General features: G+C 43.3%; 2 protein-coding genes across 5 annotated transcripts in view; one reads left to right on the top strand and one right to left on the bottom strand.

The window, feature by feature from the left end:
* Nucleotides 1-23,789, bottom strand: part of LOC129840462 (zinc finger protein 658B-like) — a 73,520-nt gene that overhangs the window by 31,930 nt on the left and 17,801 nt on the right. The window lies entirely within an intron of this gene.
* Nucleotides 1,743-20,704, top strand: LOC129840463 (OX-2 membrane glycoprotein-like). Of its 4 annotated transcripts, none has more exons than XR_008757202.1 (5): nt 1,743-2,297; nt 7,833-7,868; nt 16,921-17,256; nt 17,403-18,021; nt 19,045-20,704. XR_008757202.1 is itself a non-coding variant. In XM_055908360.1 (4 exons), exons 1-4 carry the CDS (start codon nt 1,991-1,993, stop codon nt 17,738-17,740), a joined length of 1,017 nt encoding a protein of 338 aa, XP_055764335.1. In that variant the 5' UTR covers nt 1,743-1,990; the 3' UTR covers nt 17,741-20,704. The 4 variants fall into 4 exon arrangements, 2 of the variants coding, with proteins under 2 accessions (XP_055764335.1, XP_055764337.1); XR_008757201.1 differs by having other exon boundaries at nt 18,105-20,704; XM_055908360.1 differs by having other exon boundaries at nt 17,403-20,704.

Raw genomic sequence — 23,789 nt, 5'->3', positions numbered from 1 at the left:
GGCTCCATACAGAGTAGAAATCACAAATGCAGCAGTCAAAACGCCAACAGTCCGTGCTCCCAAATACTGGAAAAAGTGTGATTCATTAGGTTACATGATCACCACAGTAGCCCCATGCTTTTATTTTTTTTATTGTGGCCATTAAATAACACACAACAGCATGGTATATTTAGATATCGTAATAGGCCTAACTGAAATCACATTTACTTTCTATTTTGCGGCTCAGGCAGTTATTCCAGAAAAGGCTCTTCTATATCTTTATAGTATCATTCTCACACAAGTAATTTGCTGAAGGCCCAAGCCTATACTACGCTATCTACTGGTATAATGTTGTTATTGAATGCAGTTCTAAAACAAGCTCTTGACTTTTATTTTGGAAATGAAACCGGAACCGGCAAAGCAACTCTAACATCTGGGCTAGAGATGCTTGATTAACTAGCTAACTTCGACTATCTACATTTCTGTTCATGTCCTTTGCAGATGCCACATTGTACATTTAGAGATCTAATTTAACGTTTACGTTTCATGTTTCACGCATGGCTTTGCATACGATCCTAACAATTTAGGTATGGATTTTCTTAACGATACGTACGTTCAACCTTTTGGCAGCTATCTCGCTCCTTAATAGCTATGCACATCGATGTGCGCAAGTAGGCGGCAGAACAAGGGGGGAGATCTTATAGAACACCAGCAACAACAAAAAAGCTCTATTTACATGTTGCTTATGAGTGCATTTCATACTACTTTTGGATTATACATTTAATTTTAAGGCTTGTATGAATGCCCTGCTTAATATAATGTTTGTGTAATCATCGCAAATCAACTGCATTACACTTAAAAAAAACACGTCAACTTCAACCAGTAAAATGACTCTTTGGCTAGCTTTTGCTACAGCCTATATCAATGAGCGTTAGCATTCTAGCTAAACAACTGCTTCATCCAAAATAGTTATTTGGTAACGATCACAACCAAATGTAATCTTAGCGACTGTTCAAGGAAGAATCAAAACATAATTGTAAATGTATGAGAACCCCCAGAAGTTATTTTGTTTAGATGTAATAGAAACGTAAATCGAGGCTATGTTGAATGGGCCCAGATGGGGATGGCTTTCTTACTGCCGCCAAGAGTTGCGCGCATCTAAGTGTCGTCAGTGTGTAGTGTACTGGAAAGGGGTCTATAGAACATACCAGAGGGGGTATCGTTTACTAGCCTTCCTAAATTATTGGGATCATTTGGTTAACCCCAGTTTTTGGAATACATTGAGTTCGTTGACAAAACAGACCATGTGACGGAGATTTAATTGTCAAAGGTCCACAGTGGGTCTGTGTAAACTATGCGATAATATTGGAGACAGCTTTATAGCAGGTAATGTCATCTATACACGTACTGTTATAGTATTTATAAGTAGCAGCCGTATCAGCCAGGGAAACTAATTGTTATCACTTTGACAGAACAGAACAGCCAGATTTTTTTTGCGTGACAAGTGGCGCTCTTAACCTGAATTGTTAGGATTTTCTTGTAATGAAAACAAAACTACTTATTTTGTTCAAATAAAAAAATAAGAATAATTTTATCTTTAAGATGGGCCTGGCAGAGAATATAACATTCCCTGCAATAAAGCTGTCTCCAATATAATCGCATAGTTTACACAGACCCACCGCGGATCTTTGACAAATAAATCTGTGTGAAAAGACATCCCGTGGTCTGTTTTGTTAACGAACTCAATATATTCCAAACACCGGTGCCTGATGATCCCAATAATTTAGGTAACGATGCTCCCCTCTGGTCAACCTCTGGTATATTCTATTGCGAATTGTCTGGGACTCGTTATTGTTTCCCTGTTCACTACTCAAATATATTTTGCTTATTAAATATATTAGCATAACTAGGCTAATCAGAGCCATGGACCCATTGTAAAATTAGAGGCTTTTTATTGTATTAAAACTTGTCCCAGTCCAACGTGCTAACTCTGCCCACTGGGGCGTGACTTATGGAGCGCTCTTTAAAATACGCGCTCGTATCAATTTATTCCAACAGATCGCGTTATCTCATCACACATGCACCCATTTGGACCCAACAGGTGTGCTGCATGGCAACTGGTAGAGGCTGTTCAAAAACGACTCGGTGGAGAATCTGGCCACCTACAGCAAGCAGTTTGGAGATCACGGAGGCGTCTCTCGACTCGTCGTCTATTACCATGAAGAACGTAACATGGGCAGACGAAGCCTGCTGTATTTGTTCCCTCAATGTTTACCCGAGTGGATCAAGACACAAGCAGACGTGTCTTACCGTTCAAGGTTAGTCAACTTAATTCACTAATTGACTAGTTAACTAACAAATTAAATGGATTTAACAAATGACATCAATAAGGGATCATAGCTTTCATCTAGATTCACTTGGTCAGTGTATCATGTTTTGTATACAGTGTATATTGTATCCTAAAGATTGATAGAATTGTAGTTTACTATGATTTAATCAGTGAACAAATAGGATTGATCTGTAGCAATAGTTCCTTATATTCACTGATGTCCACACATTCTGTAGTTGATGTTACTTTAATAATTCACCACATGAACCCATTCTGCAGTTAGTTACTAACCCATACTGCAGTCAGTTACTAACCCATACTGCAGTCAGTTACTAACCCATACCGCAGTCAGTTACTAACCCATACCGCAGTCAGTTACTAACCCATACCGCAGTCAGTTACTAACCCATACTGCAGTCCGTTACTAACCCATACTGCTGTCAGTTACTAACCCATACTGCTGTCAGTTACTAACCCATACTGCTGTCAGTTACTAACCCATACTGCTGTCAGTTTCTTACCTATACTGCTGTCAGTTACTAACCCATACTGCTGTCAGTTACTAACCCATACTGCTGTCAGTTACTAACCCATACTGCTGTCAGTTACTAACCCATACTGCTGTCAGTTACTAACCCATACTGCTGTCAGTTACTAACCCATACTGCTGTCAGTTACTAACCCATACTGCTGTCAGTTACTAACCCATACTGCTGTCAGTTACTAACCCATACCGCTGTCAGTTACTAACCCATACCGCTGTCAGTTACTAACCCATACCGCTGTCAGTTACTAACCCATACCGCTGTCAGTTACTAACCCATACCGCTGTCAGTTACTAACCCATACCGCTGTCAGTTACTAACCCATACCGCTGTCAGTTACTAACCCATACCGCTGTCAGTTACTAACCCATACCGCAGTCAGTTGCTAACCCATACCGCAGTCAGTTGCTAACCCATACCGCAGTCAGTTGCTAACCCATACCGCAGTCAGTTGCTAACCCATACCGCAGTCAGTTGCTAACCCATACCGCAGTCAGTTGCTAACCCATACCGCAGTCAGTTGCTAACCCATACCGCAGTCAGTTGCTAACCCATACCGCAGTCAGTTGCTAACCCATACCGCAGTCAGTTGCTAACCCATACCGCAGTCAGTTGCTAACCCATACCGCAGTCAGTTGCTAACCCATACCGCAGTCAGTTGCTAACCCATACCGCAGTCAGTTGCTAACCCATACCGCAGTCAGTTGCTAACCCATACCGCAGTCAGTTGCTAACCCATACCGCAGTCAGTTGCTAACCCATACCGCAGTCAGTTGCTAACCCATACCGCTGTCAGTTGCTAACCCATACCGCTGTCAGTTGCTAACCCATACCGCAGTCAGTTGCTAACCCATACCGCAGTCAGTTGCTAACCCATACCGCAGTCAGTTGCTAACCCATACCGCAGTCAGTTGCTAACCCATACCGCAGTCAGTTGCTAACCCATACCGCAGTCAGTTGCTAACCCATACCGCAGTCAGTTGCTAACCCATACCGCAGTCAGTTGCTAACCCATACCGCAGTCAGTTGCTAACCCATACCGCAGTCAGTTGCTAACCCATACCGCAGTCAGTTGCTAACCCATACCGCAGTCAGTTGCTAACCCATACCGCAGTCAGTTGCTAACCCATACCGCAGTCAGTTGCTAACCCATACCGCAGTCAGTTGCTAACCCATACCGCAGTCAGTTGCTAACCCATACCGCAGTCAGTTGCTAACCCATACCGCAGTCAGTTGCTAACCCATACCGCAGTCAGTTGCTAACCCATACCGCAGTCAGTTGCTAACCCATACCGCAGTCAGTTGCTAACCCATACCGCTGTCAGTTGCTAACCCATACCGCTGTCAGTTGCTAACCCATACCGCTGTCAGTTACTTTTACAATGATAGTTTTGGAGTTTGATAAACTTGTATTTTTTGGCAGGGACATATACAGGATGCTACTCTCCACAACATAACCTTCACTCCAGATCAAAACTCCAAACCTACAACTTAATTCTGGACAAAATGACCTGGAAAGAATAATTATTTCAAGGATTCCTTTTCCCAAGCTATACAGAGGGTGCTCTGTATAGATTGGTCATTACTGAGACATGGTTAAGGAAGAGTGTTTTGAATACTGATGTTAACCTTTCTGGTTACAAAATTTTTCGGCAAGACAGATCTTCCAAAGGTTTCTCCCTGCAGGCGGTCACTGAGTCCGAGGAGCTCCTTAAACTTGACTCCCAAAAAACTTCTGGGTCAGATGGTTTAGACCCTTTCTTCTTTAAGGTTGCTGCCCGTATCATTGCCAAACCTATCTCTGACCTTTTTAACCTGTCTCTCCTCTCCCATTGCTCTGAAGGCAGCAACGGTTCGTTCTTCATTTAAAGGGGGAGACCGAGCTGATCTTCACTGTTATAGGCCTAAATTCAACAAAAAATTTCCCTTTTTCAGAACACTGTCTTTTTCAAAGATAATTTGTAAAAATCAAAATTACTTCACAGATATTCATTGTAAAGGGTTTAAACAATGTTTCCCATGCTTGTTCAATGAACCATAAAGAATTAATGAACATGCACCTGCGGAACGGTCGTTAAGACGCTTACAGACGGTAGGGAATTAAGGTCACAGTTATGAAAACTTAGGACACTAAAGAGGCCTTTCTACGGCCTCTGAAAATTACCTAAAGAAAGATGCACAGGGTCCCTGCTCATCTGCGTGAATGTGCCTTAGGCATACTGCAAGGAGTCATGAGGACTGCAGATGTGGCCAGTGCAATAAATTGCAATGTATGTACTGTATGTACTATGTACTAAGACAGCGCTACAGGGAGACAGGATAGACAGCTGATCGTCCTCACAGTGGCAGACCACATGTAACAACACCTGCACAAGATCAGTACATCTGAACATCACACCTGCGGGACAGGTACAGGATGGCAACAACAACTGCACGAGTTACACCAGGAATGCACAATCCCTCCATCAGTGCTCAGACTGTCTGCAATAGGCTGAGAGAGGCTGGACTGAGAGCTTGTAGGCCTGTTGTAAGGCAGGTCGTCACCAGACATCAACGGCAACAACGTCGCCTATAGGCACAAACCCACCGTTGCTGAACCAGACGGGACTGGCAAAAAGTGCTCTTCACTGATGAGTTGAGGTTTTGTCTCACCAGGGGTGATGGTCAGATTCGTGTTTATCTTCGAAGCAATGAGCGTTACACCGAGGCCTGTACTCTGGAGCTGGATCGAGGTGGAGGGTCCGTCATGGTCTGGGGCGGTGTGTCACAGCATCATCAGACTGAGCTTGTTGTCATTGCAGGCAATCTCAACGATGTGTGTTACAGGGAAGACATCCTCCTCCCTCATGTGATACCCTTCCTGCAGGCTCATCCTGACATGACCCTCCAGCATGACAATGCCACCAGCCATACTGCTCGTTCTGTGCATGATTTCATGCATGACCGGAATGTCAGTGTTCTGCCATGGCCAGCGAAGAGCCCGGACCTCAATCCCATTGAGCACATCTGGGACCTGTTGGATCTGAGGACCTGTTGGACCCCCCAGAAATGTCTGGGAACTTGCAAGTGCCTTGGTGGAAGAGTGGGGTAACATCTCACAGCAGGAACTGGCAAATCTGGTGCAGTCCATGAGGAGATACTTACTGCAGCTGGTGGCCACACCAGATACTGACTTACTGTTACCCCCCCCCCCCCCCCCTTTGTTCAGGGACACATTATTCCATTTCTGTTAGTCACATGTCTTTGGAACTTTTTCAGTTTGTCTCAGTTGTTGAATCTTGTTATGTTCATACAAATATTTACACATGTTAAGTTTGCTGGAAATAAATGCAGTTGACAGTGTGAGGACGTTTCTTTCTTTTTCTGAGTTTATTTCTATTCTGCCCTGTTTATCAAAAGTGTTGGAACAACTTGTCAATAATCCACTGACTGGCTTTCTTGATGTCTATAGTATGCAATCTGGTTTCCGCTCAAGTTATAGATGTCATGTATTGTTGTCTACCTTTGTGCTGTTGTCTGTAACCAATAATGTTTGTACCCTGTTTTGTGTTGCTGCCATGCTATGTTGTCTTAGGTCTCTCTTTATGTAGTGTTGTCTCTCTCGTCGCGATGTGTGTTTTGTCCTTTATTTTTAATCCCAGACCCCACCCCGCAGAAGGCCTTTTTGGTAGGCCGTCATTGTAAATAATTTGTTTTTAACTGACTGCCTTTTAGTAAAATAAAGAGGAGACGAGTCCTGCTTCAAGTGTCTGTTTTAACGCCTATCCAGATGGCGCAGTCAGTGGAAGGATCTGCCTCTGAGGTAATGGTCAAATATAATCACTGTAAAGAGGGGTTAAAGGGACATTATACTCTAAAATCTAAATTGAGGATTCACCTTAACATTAGACTACTTTTGAGGTCTTCAAACAATGTGTTATATCCATTTAAAACAGGAACAATGGCCTTCAATCCATTGTTCTACCTTGAACTGTGTGTAATTGATTAACCCAGGAATAATTCCCTCAATGCATCCATTTTGACCTTGATGTACATGAAAACATTACTGTGTTTGTTGTCCTATAGAGCTGTATGGACCCTCACTCACACAAACCAACAACAGTCACACCACTCTGTCCTGTCCTGCTATTGGATGACCTGCTCCTCTAGTAACCTGGGAAGACACAGAAACTCTAGAAAATTCCACAATGGCTAATGTCACCCATCCCAATATCACTGTCACCATAACTTCCACACTGGTGTAACAGTATAACTTTAAACCGTCCCCTTGCCCCGACACGGGCGTGAACCAGGGACCCTCTGCACACATCAACAACGGTCGCCCACGAAGCATCGTTACCCATCGCTCCACAAAAGCCACGGCCCTTGCAGAGCAAGGCGCAACACTACTTCTAGGTTTCAGAGCAAGTGACGTAACTGATTGAAATGCTACTAGCGCGTACCCGCTAACTAGCTAGCAATTTCACATCCGTTACACTCACCCCCCTTTCAACCTCCTCCTTTTCCGCAGCAACCAGTGATCCGGGTCACGGCACCAATGTAACAGTATAACTTTAAACCGTCCCCTCGCCCCGACCTCGGCCGCGAACCAGGGACCCTCAGCACACATCAACAACTGACACCCACGAAGCGTCGTTACCCATCGCTCCACAAAAGCCGCGGCCCTTGCAGAGCAAGGGGCAACACTACATCTAGGTTTCAGAGCAAGTGACGTAACTGATTGAAACGCTACTAGCACGTAACTAGCTAGCCATTTCACATCCGTTACACTGGCAGCATTCAGTCTACTTGACAAAGACACCAGGGTTGGCTGTGTGGTGTCACTGTTCTCTGGGGGTGTCACCAAGAACGTATCTATGGTTATTCCAGCTAGAACTCTAACTACATTTGCTGGTGAGAAATGGTTCTGTACACACCTACAGTAACAATCAGCATGCTGGTGTCATTCTGAAATACTGTCTCTGTGTGTTCTGTGCTAGGTCTACCTGAGGTCATTGATGGTGACAGGATCAGTGGTAAGTCATTAATCTAATGACCACATCTAATCTCTGACACTCTTATCTGTGAATTGCACCATTGTCATCTTTCACATGTAATCCAACAGTAATTGGTGCAGTGATGGGTTCACTGTGTTTCGCTGCTGTGGCGCAAACAGAGAAATACAATAAGAAGTTAAGTTTTACTGTTCAGATGACAAAGAGAAAATACAGTATTACTTTGACATTGTTTTTGTAAATTTGACAGTCAGTCTTTAGCGCAAATCCCACAGCCCATGACAGTACAGGAAGAACCATCAACAGTCAACCCTCAACATGATGACCCTGAAATCGAGGTCTAATCTAACAGTAAGACACATTCTAATTAACAGTAGGGTTTATGATTTCAAGTAAAGTGTTTGTACTTACTGTAGGTAAGAAATAGATTCGAGAACATTGAATTGTTTTTCAGCATCAAATGTCCTCCCTGGAGAATATGTAACTAAATACCCACAAAGCAGTTATATCACTCCACTATTACAACAGATGATTTGACTCTTATCAGTATCATTGATGTTAATGTCTTTCAGGACCACAACAATATCCAGTACATTCTAAATGTATTAGGACAACCTTATTGGATCATCCTGGTAGAGTGCTTGAAACAGAGATTGTAAATGTTAGAGCCCAGTTCCTCAAGACATGAGATCCACTAACATGTTTAAAATGTCTCAACCAGACTACTAATCCATCTTTAGAATATTACAGTATATTCTAATTGTATGACAAAGATCATATTAAATGCATGGCGACTAGCAAGATACAGTACTACTATTCATGAATGAGGATGAGACTGTCTGAGAGTCGTGGGAGTATGAACAGTGTGCAGGCCTTCCTGTTCATTATTACTATTCTTTATTATCCCAGCTCCTACATGTAGAAGGATGTGGTTATGACAAACATTTCTAATGAGACAGTCAGACAGGTAGATGCAATGTGTACTAGATATATTGAACCTTTTTGAGTTGTCAGTCATATTTATTTTCCAGTCATATGTAAGCTAATTTACATCTGCACCATACATTACATAATGTCACTAATACTGTTTTTTTATTTGGAAATTGCACTTTAGTTTTGAGAGATGAGGTTTGTCAGTGAGGAAATATAATCTATTAGAACACAGCACCACCTAAAGTTGACTTTATGACACACCAGGAAGAAGACAGGAGAGAATATCCTTCTATTTAATTTAACTTGAACCCATTTAAATATGATAGCACTTGTCAGTGTGAGGTTTATGCTGTTATTATTACATACTGTACCTATAGTAATACAGATACATGGATGTTTTACCTCCTTTGTTATATCAATACAATGTATGAATGTATTTGAGCCCTGAAAATATAATGGTGATGATAACAATGTTTTGCACTTTGATTGTTTGATACACTTAAATCTAGTGAACAAGGTTCCCGTATATCAAGGTTTAGTTCCTGTTTGTATTTATTCTGATCATGGATGTTGCTTGTTGTGTTTGACCCCACTTGATTTGACACTGTTTATAAATCAGGCTATTATTCTCGCTTGATCTGTTCAATGTTTTATATTGTTTAAGATTCAAAAGCATTCTTTAAATGTATTGTGTTCCCTCCTGTTTGCTATAAAACTATATGCTGTTCTTAAAAAATCACCCATTGTCACCTTGTTTTACAGTAACATCACCATTTAAAATCAGGACTAGGTTGTTATAGCTCTGTTAACAGTAACATCACAATCAGGACTAGGTTGTTATAGCTCTGTTTACAGTAACATCACAATCAGGACTAGGTTGTTATAGCTCTGTTTACAGTAACATCACAATCAGGACTAGGTTGTTATAGCTCTGTTAACAGTAACATCACAATCAGGACTAGGTTGTTATAGCTCTGTTTACAGTAACATCACAATCAGGACTAGGTTGTTATAGCTCTGTTAACAGTAACATCACAACCAGGACTAGGTTGTTAAAGCGCTGCACCAGGCTCCCTTGGCTATGTGTGTAATATGTCAAGTCCTATCTGTTTTAAGAAGAGTTCAACTAAAACTGGTGATACACCAGCAGAGTTTACTTTCACTTTTAGTGTAGGGGGAGGGGCTTCTGCCCAAAAGGTGATAGGTCCATTCAAACCAGGAGGGACATTCAAACCAGGAGGGAAATTCAAAAAAGAAAACTAACATTTTCACCATGGCTCCTACGCTCCACAACTACCTGTTTATTCAGCTAATAGTCCTCCCTAAAGGTGAGTTATATCAGTTTTATACATGACTTAGTGCATTTGTCAGCATTTTATTTTAATTGACACAGTATTGCTGACATTGTTGCTTTTCTTTATGAAATGAGGTGTGTCCAAACCTATTTATTTCGATACACTGCATTCATCATTTAATTTATCTTCCACTATACAGATAAATGAAATGATGAATGTAGTGAGTCACTGTATAAACTGTATAGGGTAGTGAAAGTCACTGTATAAACTGTGTAGTTTACAGTGACTTTCACTATGATTTAATCAGTGAACAAAGAGGATTGATCTGTAGCCATAGTTCCTTATATTCACTGATGTCCACACATTCTGTAGTTGATGTTACTTTACTAATTCAACACATGAACCTATTCTGTTGTCAGTTACTAACCCATACTGCAGTCAGTTACTAACCCATACTGCAGTCAGTTACTAACCCATACTGCAGTCAGTTACTTACACATACTGCGGTCAGTTAATTACCCATACTGCAGTCAGTTAATTACCCATACTGCAGTCAGTTACTAACCCATACTGCAGTCAGTTAATTACCCATACTGCAGTCAGTTAATTACCCATACTGCAGTCAGTTAATTACCCATACTGCAGTCAGTTAATTACCCATACTGCAGTCAGTTAATTACCCATACTGCAGTCCGTTAATTACCCATACTGCAGTCAGTTACTAACCCATACTGCAGTCAGTTACTAACCCATACTGCAGTCAGTTACTAACCCATACTGCAGTCAGTTACTAACCCATACTGCAGTCAGTTACTAACCCATACTGCAGTCAGTTACTAACCCATACTGCAGTCAGTTACTAACCCATACTGCAGTCAGTTACTAACCCATACTGCAGTCAGTTACTAACCCATACTGCAGTCAGTTACCTACCCATACTGCAGTCAGTTACTTACACATACTGCAGTCAGTTACTTACTCATACTGCAGTCAGTTACTAACCCATACTGCAGTCAGTTACTAACCCATACTGCAGTCAGTTACTTACACATACTGCAGTCAGTTACTTACCCATACTGCAGTCAGTTACTAACCCATACTGCAGTCAGTTACTAACCCATACTGCAGTCAGTTACTAACCCATACTGCAGTCAGTTACTAACCCATACTGCAGTCAGTTACTAACCCATACTGCAGTCAGTTAATTACCCATACTGCAGTCAGTTAATTACCCATACTGCAGTCAGTTACTAACCCATACTGCAGTCAGTTACTAACCCATACTGCAGTCAGTTACTAACCCATACTGCAGTCAGTTAATTACCCATACTGCAGTCAGTTACTAACCCATACTGCAGTCAGTTTCTTACCCATACTGCAGTCAGTTTCTTACCCATACTGCAGTCAGTTTCTTACCCATACTGCAGTCAGTTTCTTACCCATACTGCAGTCAGTTACTAACCCATACTGCCGTCAGTTACTAACCCATACTGCCGTCAGTTACTAACCCATACTGCAGTCAGTTAATTACCCATACTGCAGTCAGTTACTAACCCATACTGCAGTCAGTTTCTTACCCATACTGCAGTCAGTTAATTACCCATACTGCAGTCAGTTACTAACCCATACTGCAGTCAGTTACTAACCCAGACTGCAGTCAGTTACTAACCCATACTGCAGTCAGTTACTTACCCATACTGCAGTCAGTTACTAACCCATACTGCAGTCAGTTACTAACCCATACTGCAGTCAGTTACTAACCCATACTGCAGTCAGTTACTAACCCATACTGCAGTCAGTTACTAACCCATACTGCAGTCAGTTACTAACCCATACTGCAGTCAGTTACTAACCCATACTGCAGTCAGTTACTAACCCATACTGCAGTCAGTTACTAACCCATACTGCAGTCAGTTACTAACCCATACTGCAGTCAGTTACTAACCCATACTGCAGTCAGTTACTAACCCATACTGCAGTCAGTTACTAACCCATACTGCAGTCAGTTAATTACCCATACTGCAGTCAGTTACTAACCCATACTGCAGTCAGTTTCTTACCCATACTGCAGTCAGTTAATTACCCATACTGCAGTCAGTTAATTACCCATACTGCAGTCAGTTACTAACCCATACTGCAGTCAGTTACTAACCCATACTGCAGTCAGTTACTAACCCATACTGCAGTCAGTTACTAACCCATACTGCAGTCAGTTACTAACCCATACTGCAGTCAGTTACTAACCCATACTGCAGTCAGTTACTAACCCATACTGCAGTCAGTTACTAACCCATACTGCTGTCAGTTTCAAAGCCCCTTCATTCATATCTTCCTCCCGACTAGACTTCCCTTAAAGGTCCAATGCAGCATTTTTTTTTTTTTTTTATCTCAATGTGAAATAATTTCTGGGTAACAATGATGTCCCTTACTGTGATGGTTTTAAATTAAAATGGTAAAAAATAAACAAAAATGGCTTCTTAGCAAAGAGAAATATCTCAAGAAAGAGGTGAAAGGGGGGTCCAACCTGGTACTAGATGGATGTAGTGTATATTTGGTAACACTTTCTGTGAAGCCCATATGCATAGTGCATTATACAGCAGTATAAATGGGGTCGTTCAAGCCCTGAATGCTGATTGGCTGACAGCCGTGTCATATCAAACCGTATACCATGGGTATGACAACATTTATTTTTACTACTCTAATTACGTTGGTAACCAGTTTATAATAGCAATATGACACCTCAAGTGTTTGTGGAATATGGTCAATATACCACGGCTAAGGGCTGTATCCAGGCACTCCGCGTTGCATCATGCTTAAGAACATCCCTTAGCTGTGGTATATTGGCCATATACCACAGCTCCTCGGGCCTTATTGATTAATTATACATGCATTCATAATCTGTTAATAATGCAGTATAATCATAGTTATAGACACAAATAAATACTTATTAAGTCTCAAAGTCTCCTAATGCATTATAATTCTAACCATATTAACTTATAATGTACAGCAACATAGTGCTTCTTAACTGCTGGTCACTTTGTCCTCAAGGATCATACAGCATTATAATGACCGTCAGTCAGTGTGATGCATTTTTTATGTGTTTTTTTTGTCAATCAGCAGCACATCATCTTTCTTGTGTGTTATAGCATACTTATAAGCCACTATAACAGGGGTACTCAACTACTATTTGAGAAGGTCCAGTCACACAACTTTCCGAGGAGGCAAAGGTCCAGATGGATATTGTAATATATCAGCATAGTAACAAACCCCAAACCCCAAACCCCAGCTGGTCATGGGTGCACCTCAGCCACGCTCAAGGTCATAAACGATATCGTAACCGCCATCGATAGGAAACAATACTGTGCAGCCGTATTCATTGACCTGGCCAAGGCTTTTGACTCTGTCAATCACCACATCCTCATTGGCAGACTCGACAGCCTTGGTTTCTCTAATGATTGCCTCGCCTGGTTCACCAACTACTTCTCTGATAGAGTTCAGTGTGTCAAATCGGAGGGTCTGTTGTCCGGGCCTCTGGCAGTCTCTATGGGGGTGCCACAGGGTTCAATTCTTGGACCGACTCTCTTCTCTGTTTACATCAATGATGTCGCTCTTGCTGCTGGTGATTCTCTGATCCACCTCTACGCAGACGACACTATTCTGTATACTTCTGGCCCTTCTTTTGACACTGTGTTAACAACCCTCCAGGCGAGCTTCAATGCCGTACAACTCTCCTTCCGTAGCCTCCAACTGCTCTTAAATACAAGTAAAACCAAATGCATGCTCTTCAACCGATCGCTGCCTGCTCCTGCCCGCCTGTCCAACATCACTACTTTGGACGGCTCTGACTTAGAATATGTGGACAACTACAAATACCTAGGTGTCTGGTTAGACTGTAAACTCTCCTTCCAGACCCACATCAAACATCTCCAATCCAAAGTCAAATCTAGAATTGGCTTCCTATTCCGCAACAAAGCATCCTTTACTCATGCTGCCAAACATACCCTTGTAAAACTGACCATCCTACCAATCCTCGACTTCGGTGATGTCATTTACAAAATAGCCTCCAAAACCCTACTCAATGAATTGGATGCAGTCTATCACAGTGCCATCCGTTTTGTCACCAAAGCCCCATATACTACCCACCACTGCGACCTGTACACTCTCGTTGGCTGGCCCTCGCTTCATACTCGTCGCCAAACCCATTGGTTCCAGGTCATCTACAAGACCCTGCTAGGTAAAGTCCCCCCTTATCTCAGCTCGCTGGTCACCATAGCAGCACCTACCCGTAGCACGCGCTCCAGCAGGTATATCTCTCTAGTCACCCCCAAAACCAATTCTTCCTTTGGACGCCTCTCCTTCCAGTTCTCTGCTGCCAATGACTGGAACGAACTACAAAAATCTCTGAAACTGGAAACACCTATCTCCCTTACTAGCTTTAAGCACCAGCTGTCAGAGCAGCTCATAGATTACTGCACCTGTACATAACCCATCTACAATTTAGCCCAAACAACTACCTCTTTACCTACTGTATTTATTTATTAATTTATTTTGCTCCTTTGCACCCCATTATTTCTGTCTCTACTTTGCACTTTCTTCCAATGCAAACCAACCATTCCAGTGTTTTTTTTTTTTTAGTTTTTATTTTACTTGCTGTGTTGTACTCACTTCGCCTCCATGGCCTTTTTATATTTTTATTTATTTATACATATATCTGTTTGCCTTCACCTCCCTTATCTCACCTCACTTGCTCACATTGTATATAGACTTATTTTTTTTTATCTTTTTCACTGTATTATTGACTATATGTTTGTTTTTACTCCATGTGTAACTATGTGTTGTTGTATGTGTCGAACTGCTTTGCTTTATCTTGGCCAGGTCGCAATTGTAAATGAGAACGTGTTCTCAATTTGCCTACCTGGTTAAATAAAGGTTAAATAAATAAAAAAATAAAAAAAAACTCTACAACCCATGTGACCCCAAACTGTTCACAGCCCTCTTGTTGGTGGAGAGAAAATGTTGCAGTTTCTACACATTTTGCCGTGTCTTGGGTGTGTTCATATGATACTGTACCTGAGTGATTCAACAAAATGTCGGGCCCTTGGGGGTCGAGGCCCCTGGTCACTTAATCTGGCCATGACAACTACAAGATGTAGATAGGTAAGTTAGCTGGTTAGCCTAACTTACCTATCTAGCTGACTTGGGCTAGTAGTTGATCACTTGGATATTTCTGACAGGTTAGAAAGAGCTTTGTCAGGGAATGACATAAAAGGAAAACTGTCCGTACACTACCATATTTCAAAATTGCACCTGGTTGATTCTACTATTGCAGCAAGTAAGTTGAATGCCTGACTGAGTTCCTAAAAAGATCTTGGGACCCGCGGTCCATATTGACCCCGTTCTAGGTGTGGTCCCGGACCGCGGTCCGTATTGACCCCGTTCTAGGTGTGGATCCGGACCGCGGTCCATATTGACCCTGTTCTAGGTGTGGATCCGGACCGCGGTCTGTATTGACCCTGTTCTAGGTGTGGATCCGGACCGCGGTCTGTATTGACCCTGTTCTAGGTGTGGATCCGGACCGCGGTCTGTATTGACCCTGTTCTAGGTGTGGATCCGGACCGCGGTCCGTATTGACCCTGTTCTAGGTGTGGATCCGGACCGCGGTCCGTATTGACCCTGTTCTAGGTGTGGATCCGGACCGCGGTCCGTATTGACCCTGTTCTAGGTGTGGATCCGGACCGCGGTCCGTATTGACCCTGTTCTCGGTGTGGATCCGGACCGCGGTCCGTATTGACCCTGTTCTAGGTGTGGATCCGGACTGCAGTATAAAGCTGGCTGCAGTATAAAGTCATCTTTGACTGCTTTAGGTGAAGTGATGAAATGCCTCATAATAAAGTGATTGTCTGCTTACAGTAAAGTGAAACTTTCTGCACATTTCATGATGACATCACACAAAGCATACCACCCTGCATACCACTGCTGGCTTGCTTCTGAAGCTAAGCAGGGTTGGTTCTGGTCAGTCCCTGGATGGGAGACCAGATGCTGCTGGAAGTGGTGTTGGAGGGCCAGTAGGAGGCACTCTTTCCTCTGGTCTAAAAAATATCCCAATGCCCCAGGGCAGTGATTGGGGACACTGCCCTGTGTAGGGTGCCGTCTTTCGGATGGGACGTTAAACGGGTGTCCTGACTCTCTGAGGTCATTAAAGATCCCATGGCACTTATCGTAAGAGTAGGGGTGTTAACCCCGGTGTCCTGGCTAAATTCCCAATCTGGCCCTCAAACCATCATGGTCACCTAATAATCCCCAGTGTACAATTGGCTCATTCATCCCCCTCCTCTCCCCTGTAACTATTCCCCAGGTCGTTGCTGCAAATGAGAACGTGTTCTCAGTCAACTTACCTGGTAAAATAACGGTAAAATAAATAAAAAAATAAAATAAAAAAAGATGTTTAATTCTGTCTCAATCTCCTTTATTCAAACAGTTGCATAACACAACGATACGTATCGCTACACAAAACAGCACTACAATACACTACACTACGCAACACAAATTGCCTCAAAGTCATACAATTGGCAATTTGGCCCTCCTGCACATTGTATTAACATAAATAGTCAAAAACAGAAAAAGGCAAAGCCCTGTGCAACAAAATCTATAAATATACATTTTAAAAATATGGCTTTTAGCTGACTCTTTTCTCCAAGCGACTTACATTTTTTTAATAGAATCAAACCCACAACACACCATGCTCTACCAACTGAGTGTGTGTGTGTGTGTGTGTGTGTGTGTGTGTGAGAGAGAGAGTTTGTAATGTAGTAAGTACTAAGTAGTGTGTAACTGTCTTCATGCAGGGCTCTCTCATCTGGTGAGAACACAGCAGGTTGTCACAGCAACCCTGGGAGAAGATGCAGTCTTAACCTGTGAGCTCATGAAACCCAAAGACGTGCGGCAAGTCACCTGGGAAAAAATGACAACAGAGATGAATGAAAATGTAGCCATCTACAGCAAACGCGGTCCCGATGTCAACGTACGTTTTAAGAGGAAAGTGGAGTTTGAAGATGAGGGACTGCAGAACTGCTCTATCATCATCAGAGGAGTGTCAAGAGGAGACGAGTCCTGCTACAGGTGTCTGTTTAACGCCTATCCAGATGGAGCTATCAGCGGAAGGACCTGCCTCCAAGTTAATGGTAAAATGTTATTGCATAATGTAATGAGTAGGTGTTGACATCATCAATGAACCTCAACATGTAATTTATTTGATTTCCCACATTAGATACCTGCTTTATGACTCATGTGCTGTTCACTGTGAACTGTGTCTGTTGTTGTCCTATAGAGCTGTATAGACCCTCACTCGTCATCACACAAACCAACAACAGTCACACCACTCTGTCCTGTTCTGCTACTGGACGACCTGCTCCTATAGTAACCTGGGACGAAACAGAAATTCTAGAAAATTCTACAATGGTCAATGTCACCCATCTCAATGGAACTGTCACTGTCACCATAACTTCTATGCTAGCAGCATTCAGTCTACCTGACAAAGACACCAGGGTTGGCTGTGTGGTGTCACTGTTCTCTGGAGGTGTCACCAAGAACGTATCCATGGTTATTCCAGCTAGAACTCAAGCTTCATTTGCTGGTGAGAAATGGTTCAGTACATGCCTACAGTAACAATCAGCATGCTGGTGTCATTCTGAAATACTGTCTCTGTGTGTTCTGTGCTAGATGTACCTGAGGTCACTGATGGTGACAGGATCAGTGGTAAGTCATTAATATAATGACCACAACTAATCTCTGACACGCTTATCTGTGAATTGTACGATTCTCATCTTGTCATCTTTCACATTTAAACCAACAGGGATTGGTGGAGTGATGGGTTCACTGTGTTTCATTGCTGTGTGCTGTGGAGCTGCTGTGGCACTGTGCTGCAAACAGAGAAATACAACGAGAAGGTAAGTTTTACTGTTCAGATGACAAAGAGAAAATACTGTATTCATTTGACATTCTTTTTGTAAATTTGACAATCAATCTTTAGCCCAAATCCCACAGCCAATGAGAGAGAACAGGAAGAACCATCAACACTCAACCCTCAACATGATGATCCTGAAATATTTTTATGATTTCATGTAAACAGTGTTTGTACTTACTGTAGGTAAGAAATAGATTAGAGAACCTTTCAATTGTTTTTCAGCATCAAATGTCCTCCCTGGAGAATATGTAACTGTAAATACCCACAAAGCAGTTATATCACTACACTATTACAACAGATGATTTGACTCTTATCAGTATCATTGATGTTAATGTCTTTCAGGACCACAACAATCTCCAGTACATTCTAAATGTATTAGGACAACCTTATTGGATCATCCTGGTAGAGTGGTAGTCATGGTGACTGCATACATGCATTTGTTGCAATGCTGCATTGTTGTTCCAGTATGTTATTTGTATTTTTTAGGGATCCCCATTAGCTGCTACTGTTCCTGGGGTCCAAACATATTGAAGCACATACATTACATATAAAACTAAAGATAAAACACTACATCATATAACATTATTACACTACTACATCTCTACAATACAACATGTTCAATACCACCATACAGCAACATACCACCATCCCAGTTGTTCCATAAGGTGTATTTTAACCTGCTTTTAAAACATCTGATTCTACTGCTTGTATCAATTACCAGAGGTGGAATAGGGTTCCATGTAGTCATGGCTCTATGTAGTACTGTGCACCTCCCATAGTCTGTTTTGGACTCGGGGACTAAAAAGAGACCTCTGGTGGCATGTCTTGTGGGGTATGCATGGGTGTCCGAGCTGTGTGCAAGTATTTTAAACAGACAGCTTGGTACATTCAGCTTGTCAACACTTCTTACAAAAACAAGTAGTGATGAAGTCAATCTCTCCTCCACTTTGAACCATGAGAGATTTACATGCATGCCATTAATGTTAGCTCTCTGTGTATTTTTAAGGGCCAGCCGTGCTGCCCTGTTCTGAGCCAACTACAATTGTGGCACCTGACCACACTACTGAACAGTAGTCAAGGTGCGACAAAACTAGGGCCTGTAGGACCTGCCTTGTTGATAGTGTTGTTAAGAAGGTAGAGCTGTGCTTTATTATGGACAGACTTCTCCTGATCTTAGCTACTGTTGTATCAATATGTTTTGACCATGACAGTTTACAATCCAGGGTTACTCCTAGCAGTTTAGTCACCTCAACTTGCTCCATTTAAACATCATTCATTACAAGATTTAATTGAGGTTTAGGGATTAGTGAATGATTTGTCCCAAATACAATGCTTTTAGTTTTAGAAACATTTAGGACTAACTTATTCCTTGCCACCCATTCTGAATCTAACTGCAGCTCTTTGTTAAGTGTTGCGGTCATTTCAGTTGCTGTAGTCACTGATGTGTAGTGTTGAGTCATTGGCATTGGCTTTACTCAAACAGCTACCCCGGGGAATTCCTGATTCTACCTGGATTATGTTTGAGAGGCTTCCATTAAAGAACACCCTCTGTGTTCTGTTAGACAGTAACTCTTTATCCACATTATAGCAGGGGGTGTAAAGCCATAATACATATGTTTTTCCAGCAGAAGACTATGACCGATAATGTCAAAATCTGCACTGAAGTCTAACAAAACATTCCCCACAATCATTTTATCATCCATTTCCCTCAGCCAATCATCATTCATTTGTGTCAGTGCTGTGCTTGTTGAGTGTCCTTCCCTATAAGCGTGCTGAAATCTGTTGTCAATTTGTTTTTGTTTCATACTGTAGTTTTATTTAGTCATGATTTCTTAATTTGCAATATGTTTGCCAATCAGTTTGGCTGCCAGACTTATTAGCCATACCTTTTGCCTCATCCCTCTTAACCATACCATTTTTCATTTCCTCAGCAATCCACAGGGATTTAACAGTTTTTACAGTCATTTTCTTAATGGGTGCATGCTAATAGGTAACTGGAATAAGCCATTTCATAAATGTGTCAAGTGCAGTGTCTGGTTGCTCCTCATTACACATCAAAGACCAGCAAATATTATTTACCTCATCAACATATGACTCACTACAAACTTCTTGTATGACCTCTTATACACTATATTAGGCTCAGCCGTTGGAACTATTCTAAAATGGATTAAGTAAAAGTGTAATGATCACTTTAATGGTACTGTATTTCAAACACTCAAACACTGGTCAGTTATGTTTGTTTTAGACCATAGCTGTCAACACTTGGCCGTTTTTACTTTGTTATCTTATAAACATTTTAGAAGGTTATGAGAACTGAGTGACTACTATACTGTCTCACACACACATCTGTGTGGTTCAGAGACCGTTTCTATCCATAGGCATTGTGGGTACTGAATAGTGGACTGAATGGCTGACACACATAGGCCTGCTGTTTATTTTATACTTAAATACAGTCTGTATGTAAATATGTTTTGTAGTTGGTTAATGATGAAACATGATAAATCCACACTAGACTTGTGTGGTTTTTATATTTCACTTTATTTTATAAATCAAATGTTTATAGATCAAATGTTAGGTACTTTCATGGTGTGTGTGGGTGGTTTTCTTAATTCTTCACTTTTTTTAATCAAATGCTGTAAGATACACAATGTTGTAAGGTACGTTGTTGTGTGTTTTTGTTTTCTACTTTTATAAATAAAATGTTTAAAACAATGTTGAAATGTACGTTGTGACGTCGCTTGTTATACAATGTGTCATAAATCTATGGAGCCAGATATCTCCAAAACGTTGAACGTACGTATCGTAAGAAAATCCATTCTAAATTGTTAGGATTGTAAGAATAGCCATAGATGAAACATAAACGTGAACTTTCCTCTGTGAACATACAAACAACATGTTACGATTACGGACTAACTGTTATGGGAGGTGTTTGGAGGCAAAGTCAACTGCAGGAGAGCGGAGTAAATATAACAGGCGCACCTTAATACCGGTAATAATATTACAGCACATAACAATAAACAAGTTCCAAAACACGGTCTAAAACAAAAGTGCAACGCCTGGAAAAATATACGTAACAAATACCACCCTCAACAATAAACAATTACACAAAGACATGGAGGGGAACAGAGGACTAAATACATGCAGTTGATTATGGAATGAAAACCAGGTGTGTATGAAACAAGACAAAACAGATGGAATAATGAGAAATGGCGCGGCGTTGGCTGGAAAGCCGGTGACGCCGAACGCCGCCCGAACAAGGAGAGGAGCCGACTTCGGCGGAAGTCGTGACACTAACATTTTAGGCTTGTACAAATGTTGCTGCAATTCTGATGTACAATAATACCTTTCAGAATTTTGGCAGTTTCATCTCACCAACAAAAAAAGCGTACACCAAACGGGCTGTGAGGAGTGCTACCCGAACAAGCATAACACAGTATAAACAAAAGAAAGTCAGGGAAACCTGAAAGAGGTCTCCAGCACGTTTTCAAATTAAAAGTCTCCATTCTCTATTACTCCTCAGTTTACTTCACATTTATGTAGCTAATGTAATGGATTTGTTTGCCAGCGCAAGTCTAGATAGCACTAGCTGTATTATGCCTACAACAGTGAAGTTTCAGTCCGCTAGGTGTATCTCTACAGCATGGACATATATCTGGGTGACGTGGACATCCCCATGCACGCACCTTATCAACATTTGACTAATTCGATATTGCACCATCCCATTCTCTGGGCTCTGTCTGAAATCATAACCAGTAGTATCTACCAGGAATAATGAAACATAACCAGTAGTATCTACCTGTCACGTCCTGACCATAGTTCTTATGTGTTTTGCTTGTTTAGTGTTGGTCAGGACGTGAGCTGGGTGGGAATTCTATGTTGTGTGTCTAGTTTGTCTGTTTCTGTGTCCAGCCTAATATGGTTCTCAATCAGAGGCAGCTGTCAATCGTTGTCCCTGATTGAGAATCATATATAAGTGGCTTGTTTTGTGTTGGGGATTGTGGGTGGTTGTTTGCTGTCTTTGTGTTTTGTCTGCACCAGCTAGGACTGTATCGGTTTGCCACTTTTTGTTATTTTGTATCGTTGTAAGTGTTCACTGTTTCGTGTAATTAAACATGTTGAGCACTGGCTACGCTGCGTGTCGGTCCGATCCCTGCTACACTCTCTCTTCTAGTGAAGAGAGGGAAGGCTGCCGTTACAGAACCACCCACCAATCTCGGACCAAGCAGCGTAGCAAAGGGCAGCAGCGGCAGCAGCAGCAGCGGGACCAGGAGAAATGGACATGGGAGGACGAGCTGGACGGAAAAGGACCCTGGGCAGAGCCAGAGGAGTATCGCCGCCCCAAAGCAGAGCTGGAGGCAGCAAAAGCGGAGAGGCGGCGTTTTGAGGAGCTAGCTCGGCAGCAGGAGCCGGATATGGGTTACACCACTTGGGAGGAAATAAACAGGTGGTCGGTTGACCCAGGGAGAGTGCCGGAGCCCGCCTGGGATTCGATGGAGCAATGTGCGGAGGGATACGGGCGAATGAGGTTAGCACGACGGCGCGGTAAGAAGCCCGTGGAGAAACCCCCAAAATGTATTGGGGGGGGGGGGGGGGGGCTAAAGGGTAGTGTGGCGAAGTCAGGTAGGAAACCTGCGCCAACTTCCCATGCTTACCGTGGTGAGCGGGAGTACGGGCAGACACCGTGTTATGCGGAAGAGCACACGGTGTCTCCTGCACGTGTGCATAGCCCGGTGCGGGTTATTCCACCTCCCCGCACTGGCCTGGCTAGATTGAGCATTGAGCCAAGTGCCATGAAGCCGGCTCAACATATCTGTCTCCTCGGGCCGGTGTACATGGCACCAGCCTTACGCATGGTGTCCCCGGTTCGCCAACACAGCCCAGTGCGGGTTATTCCACCTCCCCGCACTGGACGGGCTACGGGGAGCATTCAACCAGGTAAGGTTGGGCAGGCTCGGTGCTCAAGGGAGCCAGTACGCCTGCACGGTCCGGTATATCCGGCGCCACCTTCCCGCCCCAGCCCAGTACCACCAGTGCCTACACTACGCACCAGGCTTCCAGTGCGTCTCCAGAGCCCTGTTCCTCCTCCACGCACTCTCCCTGTGATGCGTGTCTCCAGCCCAGTACCTCCAGTTCCGGCACCACGCACCAAGCCTCCTGTGCGTATCCAGAGCCCTGTACGCACTGTTCCTTCTCCCCGCACTCGCCCTGAGGTGCGTGACCTCAGCCCGGTACCACCAGTGCCGGTACCAGGCACCAGGCCTATAGTGCGCCTCGAGAGTCCAGTGTGCCCTGTTCCTGCACCCCGCACTAGCTTTGAGGTGCGTGTCTCCAGCCCAGTACCACCAGTTCCGGCACCACGCACCAGGCCTACTGTGCGCCTCAGCAGGTCAGAGTCGGCCGTCTGCCCAGCGCCGCCTGAGCTGCTCGTCTGCCCAGCGCCGCCTGAGCTGCCTGCCTGCCCAGCGCCGTCTGATCTGCCTGCCTGCCCAGCGCCGTCTGAGCCATCCGTCTGCCCAGCGCCGTCTGAGCCATTCGTCTGCCCAGCGCCGTCTGAGCCATCCGTCTGCCCAGCGCCGTCTGAGCCATCCGTCTGCCCAGCGCCGTCTGAGCCATCCGTCTGCCCAGCGCCGTCAGAGCCGCCCGTCTGTCCCGAGCCGTCAGAGCCGCCCATCAGTCAGGAGCCGCTAGAACCGCCCGTCAGTCAGGAGCCGCCAGAGCCGCCAACCAGTCAGGAGCCGCCAGAGCCGCCAG

This window comes from Salvelinus fontinalis, chromosome 41 (assembly GCF_029448725.1).
Source record: "Salvelinus fontinalis isolate EN_2023a chromosome 41, ASM2944872v1, whole genome shotgun sequence".
NCBI classification, from domain to species: domain Eukaryota; kingdom Metazoa; phylum Chordata; class Actinopteri; order Salmoniformes; family Salmonidae; genus Salvelinus; species Salvelinus fontinalis.
This window is presented reverse-complemented; position numbering and strand designations above follow the sequence as displayed.